Genomic DNA, 6,105 nt, shown 5'->3' with positions numbered 1-6,105 from the left:
AAAACAAATTTAGGGCTAGTATTCTTTTAGCCTGAGTGATCTAAAGTGGTGTTATTCAATTATGTATTTTAATGGAGTTTAAATTTAAACATAATCCAAAGTTATTCAAATGATGATTCTAAATTCTATTTTGAAATCTAGTCTTATTCATTGAATGATTTAAATCCAGTTTTTAAAATCTAGTGTTATTCAACTTTCAAGGATTTTAAAATGGAGAGAGAGAGAGAGAGAGAGAGAGAGAGAGAGAGAGAGAGAGAGAGAGAGAGAGAGAGAGAGAGAGAGAGAGAGAGAGAGAGAGAGAGAGAGAGAGAGAGAGAGAGAGAGAGACCGACACAAGAAATGGAGCTCCGGCGACAGAGAAGCTCCGGTTATTTCATCTCGGCTTGTAAACTTCACAGATCAAACATGCATGTACAGAGATAAGCTTCTCCATCTATTCTTCTAAGTTTTTCATGTTATATTTTCAAGTTCTTTATCCATCAAACTCTCTACTCTAAACCTCTAACGATTTACTCTGGTATATTATGTGCAGGTTGTTAGCTACCTAAGGAAAGAGATCCGTAAGATGCATGCAAGATCCGAATAGATGTAAGACTCTCTTAGACTCTTAGTATGATGATTATAGATGATCTAAATAGACTGTTGTGTCTCTTGTTGTCGTTTGCAGTTTGAGGTTAACTCGACTGCTATCTTATTGTCATGTCTTGAGTAGTGTAGTGATTTGTCCCTTCTTCCTGGTTCTCAGCTTTTCGTTTGTTGTTTGTTGTTAACTGCTATAAGTATGATGTTCTGTCTATGAAGTAAACTTGTATTACTTGATTATTAGCTTGAAGTTTATTACATGTCTGTCTGTCTTAATATAAAACTCTTCATTTATCAGTTTTGTTTGATGTTTAGTTTCAATTTCCTCTGTCTTGGTTTGCTTGAACTTTAATTGTTGTTTGAAATTGTGAAATTGTGAAGTTAAGACAGGAGTAATGTAGTTGTTTAGTTACATTAGTGTACTCCCATATTGTTTGTCATATGAACTGATATATCTTTCGTATTGGAATTGTGATTTACTTACATAACTTTTCTTCACTTGATTCAGTCATTTACATATCTTTTTTTTGTAGGTGAGCAAGGAGGTGACCGTAATGACCGTGAAAGCCAGTGTAGGCTCAAAACGATATAGCATGTTATGGTGTTTGTAGATCCTAAAATCTACAATAAGTATTTAGTAGTGATCAAAAATTTAATCTGGGGAAGAGAAGATGATGTTGGTAACTATATCTTTAGAACACAACAATGTAATCAGATTCCGGTAGGTAAAGATGGATTTTATTGATGGATTGATAGACCATGAATTTTACCAATTATTAGCCATGGTATATAAGTGTTTTAAGGTATATTTACTACTATATAGAGTCTTTTTAGAGTAATTGCATGTTCAGGTACTTACTAGAGGAAAATGATGTATTTTGAGCTATTTGGAGACCTTTTGAGTTTTGCTGGAAATAGAAGATGGTCGATTATTTGTCAAAAAATCGACCAACGGTTACAAAGAATAATCGATTGATGAAAGACTTGCATCATCGATCGACGGCGAAGCCACCCGCGAGTTAATGAAAAAATTAGAAGATTGCAAGTTTCACAAAAGTTTCAATAATTACATTCTAAGTCCTTGGTCGCCTGATAGGCACCTAGTTTTGGAGAGAAGCAAGTAACCACCATTGTAGGGAGAGAGCTTATGATTGGAGAGATAGATCTAAACTACAAAACAGAGAAGATCTTGAACTCCCTTGCTTTCATTTACTCTGTTGAGCTCGAATAGTAGATGCTTCATGTGTTCATGTATCCTCATTATGTGCACTTAGGTATGTAGTGGAGCAGCTTGCAGCGTCGAGAAGCGTCCTGCTGCACTCCTTTCACGATCAGCCCGCGGGACGGCTTGTAAGGTACTGTGCACTTGGGCGGCCCCGGGCCGACCTTTTGGAGACCGCAGTCCGCGTGAGACAAGCCCGCCTTGACCCGCGAGATAAAGAGCCCGCACGAGACAGGCTTGCCTTGACCGGCGATAAAGAGTCCGCGACGGTACAGGACGGGACAGAACAAACCGACCTGTTTGACATCTTTAGGAATAAAGTTTAAAAGTTCTTTTCATATTGATTTTAGATTTAAACTATTAAATTATTATATTATTTTGTTACAAATTAATTGTTATTTTAAGTTTTTCTAAACATTATAGCTATTAATATTTTTATTTGATATGATCTAATTTGTAAGAATATGCATAATAATTATAAAATATCATTAAATTTAGTTTAATCCAGTAAAATCCGATCAAATCCGGTTCGCTAGCCGGTCCAGTTTGTAAAACACTGAAAAAAACTAGTTTGGTGGCTGAATATTTTAATCTAGAATCGTAGCTGTCTTTGTAGAAAATGCATTTCATTATATGTTGTTGACACTGTTCTTGAAGAAAAGGTCTTATACAAAATCCTTGTTGATAACATACATTATTATTGGAGAATTTGAGAAATCAACATATGATTAATTCGATATTATAAATTTACTAATATAAAATTATATGGAAAAGAACCTTTGTTTTCATCGGAAAGAAACCTAGCAAAAATGACATTTCCAGGGAGAATCAGGCAATTTAACAGTTAATAATTAAGTAGATGCTACAGAACATTAGTATTTTATATTTAGAGGATACAGAACATTCTAATCCAACTAGCAATAACTATTGTTATTATCATATGGGATTTAATATGTGGTGTTAAGCAAAAAAAAAGAAAAAGAAAAAAAAAAGAGTAAACAAATTAGGGATAAGGGAGAAAAACTCTGTATCCGGCCGTCTCATCAGATTTCTCTCATTTTTCTTGTAACGTTTGGTTTCGTTTCTACTTGGTTATCTTCCCTAAAAAGTTCAGATCTTATATTTTTTTTTTTTCTGAAAAGATACTGAATCAAGTTTTCTCATAGCAATCAGACGATAATCGAATCAGAAGACCCTTTTTTGTTTTCTTCCGATTCGTTTTTTTTTTAATAGCTTAATCGATTAGATATTACTTTGTGAATTTGGCAAATCGATTTGGGTCAAACATTTCTGATCGATTCAACGATTCGATCTGGGGAAATCATCGATTTGTCGGGGCTAGAGATATCTTTAAGGGTGAATAGATCGAAAGAAGCATGGATCGTGTGGTTGGTGGAAAATATAAGCTGGGACGTAAACTAGGGAGTGGATCATTTGGTGAACTCTTTCTAGGAGTGAATGTTCAAAATGGAGAAGAAGTTGCTGTCAAGCTTGTAAGTGGAGCCCATATTATATCTTTGTTGCTGTTGTCATTATTTCATCACTTGCCTCTCTTTTCTTGTAGGAACCTGCACGAGCTAGGCACCCTCAGCTTCATTATGAGTCAAAGCTCTATATGCTTCTTCAAGGAGGAAGTAAGTTTCTTTGTCACTTGTATTGTATTCATCATCTTTTCACTTGTTGTTGTTGTGTTTCTTCTTGAAGCTGGTATTCCGCATTTAAAATGGTACGGTGTGGAGGGTGAATACAACTGCATGGTGATTGACCTTCTGGGCCCTAGCCTCGAGGATTTGTTTAATTATTGCAGTCGGAGGTTCAATCTTAAGACTGTTCTTATGCTCGCTGATCAGATGGTATGTACGGTTATTCTCTTCCTTTTGCCTGATATTCTTAAGAGTTATATCACACTGCCTTAGTTACTTGTTTGTACTTTTGACTTTATTCAGTTAAATCGGGTCGAGTTTATGCATGTCCGCGGATTTCTTCATCGTGATATTAAGCCGGACAACTTTTTAATGGGTCTTGGACGCAAAGCAAACCAGGTGAGTAGTTATCCTATGCAATTCTGTGTGATATATGTTTGTATCCGCTCTCTGACATGTCCTCTTTATTCTTGGTGTAGGTGTACATCATTGACTACGGGCTTGCCAAAAAGTATAGAGATCTTCAAACTCATAAGCACATTCCCTACAGGTAGAGTTTGCATTAGATATGTTCCTTCCTTGTACGTCTTTACATTGCTAATCGAGGGTGGTTACTTGTAGGGAAAACAAGAATCTGACCGGAACAGCTCGATATGCAAGTGTTAACACTCATCTTGGAATTGGTGAGTTTTGTTTTCTTTTCCAATCTTATTTGTCTACACTTGACATTCTAAACTGACATCTCTTATGCAGAGCAAAGTAGGAGAGACGATCTGGAATCTCTTGGCTATGTGCTTATGTATTTTCTTCGAGGAAGGTACATATATATATATATATATATATAAATGTTTACATCTTTGTTTTTTTTTTCATTTGATATATATATGATGTTTCTCCTTACCCTTGATCTCTCTTGCTAGTCTGCCTTGGCAAGGCCTTCGTGCTGGTACCAAAAAGCAGAAGTATGACAAGATCAGTGAAAAGAAAAGGCTTACACCTGTTGAGGTAACTAGTTCCTTGTTCCTTAACAGTTGTATTGAGAAAACCTGTGTTGTGTTAACCAAATATGTTGTTAGTCGTAAAGGTAGCAGAATAGTCCCTTACTTGCCAAAATGATTCATTCTATATTTTAATTGGCAGGTTCTCTGTAAATCATTTCCACCTGAGTTCACATCATACTTTCTCTATGTACGATCATTGCGGTTTGAAGACAAACCAGATTATCCATACCTAAAGAGGCTTTTTAGGGATCTCTTTATTCGAGAAGGTTGGGGAAAAGTCTCTGTTTTTCTTACTTTTCTGATGTGTGTATTTTTTTTTCTTATAAAAAAAAAACTAAAGAACTTGTTGTTACTTATTTGCAGGTTATCAGTTTGACTATGTATTTGATTGGACAATCTTGAAATATCCGCAGTTCGGCTCTAGTTCCAGCTCTAGCTCAAAACCAAGAGTAAGCAACATCTATAGTTTGAGTTTTACATCATTTTAAATCCTCTTAGAGCATATAATCCAGTCCTCACGATTGTCTCTGTGTTACAACAGTCGAGCCTTAGACCAGCCCTGAATCCTCCTGTGCCATCCGGAGAGAGACCTTCGGGTAATCCTCCTGTGCTATCTTTACAGTAACTGTTAGCTTCTTTTGTAATTTTGCGTGGTTGTTTTCTCCGCTTCTTCGACGCATCAAGCAGTTTCCCTATTTGGTTATCTGCAACGCTGTATCACCAATTGCAACAAATGAACATTGTCTACAGTTTGATAATGTTGAACAATCTTTATCCTTTGCCAGATTTTTCCAGGTTATTATAGTTAAGAACATCCGCAAATCTAGGGATAGATTCATTACTGTTGTTAATAGAAACAGACATTGCTTGTTGTTTCTCTTCTCATAGTTTGGTGGTTTGAAGATATCTTAGACCTAATAAACCAAATTTGTGTGTGCTTTTTATCTTTATATACAGCTGCTGGACAAGACAGCCGCGACAGATTCTCGGGAGCTTTGGAGGCATATGCTAGAAGAAATGGCTCAGGAAGCGGTGCGGTGCAGGCTGATCGATCGAGACCAAGAACCTCAGATAATGTATTAGCATCATCAAAGGACACACCACCAGTGAGTCATCTAAAAACAAGAAAATCTTCTTTTATATGCTCTTGAGATCCTTTCTTGTAACAATATAATTCGTTTTTGTTTGAAAACAGCAAAACTACGAGAGGGTTGAGAGACCAATTTCTTCAACCAGACACGCAAGTTCTTCAAGAAAAGCCATTGTCTCAAGCGTTCGAGCCACTTCCTCAGCTGATTTCACTGAGAACCGCTCGGCCAGAGTTGTCCCTAACAATGGCCGTTCCTCAACCGCTCAAAGGATTCACCTTGTACCTGACTCGACCTCTAGACCATCGTCCTCTTTCACCCGGGCTGCACCATCCAGGACTGCTCGCGACAGCATGCTCCAGAGCTTTGAGCTACTCACGATAGGGAATGGGAAGAGGAAGTGAGGCTTTTACGGTTAATGAATGGGGACATTTTTATGGTTACTTTTGTTTTTTTTTTTTTTTTGAGAAATTGTCGGTTTGCTGATTGAAGGAATAAAATGATGTCTGTGATAAATATATATTTCTTATGTTTTAAGCTCTGCACTAATTTCCATGTGTTTATATACA

The 6,105-nt window shown here is 36.7% G+C and overlaps 1 protein-coding gene across 1 annotated transcript; it reads left to right on the top strand.

Moving 5' to 3' along the window:
* Positions 1–2,766: 2,766 nt before the first annotated feature.
* LOC103848814 (casein kinase 1-like protein 8) lies at positions 2,767–6,105 on the top strand. The gene is made up of 13 exons (XM_009125640.3): positions 2,767–3,297; positions 3,369–3,438; positions 3,509–3,657; positions 3,751–3,846; positions 3,927–3,997; positions 4,069–4,130; positions 4,201–4,264; positions 4,368–4,452; positions 4,588–4,714; positions 4,812–4,897; positions 4,990–5,044; positions 5,406–5,554; positions 5,644–6,105. Exons 1-13 carry the CDS (start codon positions 3,181–3,183, stop codon positions 5,938–5,940), a joined length of 1,428 nt encoding a protein of 475 aa, XP_009123888.1. The 5' UTR covers positions 2,767–3,180; the 3' UTR covers positions 5,941–6,105.

Source organism: Brassica rapa, chromosome A02, assembly GCF_000309985.2.
Source record: "Brassica rapa cultivar Chiifu-401-42 chromosome A02, CAAS_Brap_v3.01, whole genome shotgun sequence".
Taxonomy (NCBI): Eukaryota; Viridiplantae; Streptophyta; class Magnoliopsida; order Brassicales; family Brassicaceae; genus Brassica; species Brassica rapa.
The sequence above is the reverse complement of the archived record's forward strand: the minus strand, read 5'-3'. Positions and strand labels throughout refer to the sequence as shown.

Excerpts from the sequence above, each read along its gene's own strand:
- LOC103848814 (XM_009125640.3), top strand. The coding sequence starts at position 3,181 with ATGGATCGTGTGGTTGGTGGAAAATATAAGCTGGGACGTAAACTAGGG. Across the intron at positions 4,131-4,200 it reads TAACACTCATCTTGGAATTG|AGCAAAGTAGGAGAGACGAT; the intron begins GTGAGTTTTGTT and ends TCTCTTATGCAG. Across the intron at positions 4,715-4,811 it reads GGATCTCTTTATTCGAGAAG|GTTATCAGTTTGACTATGTA; the intron begins GTTGGGGAAAAG and ends ACTTATTTGCAG.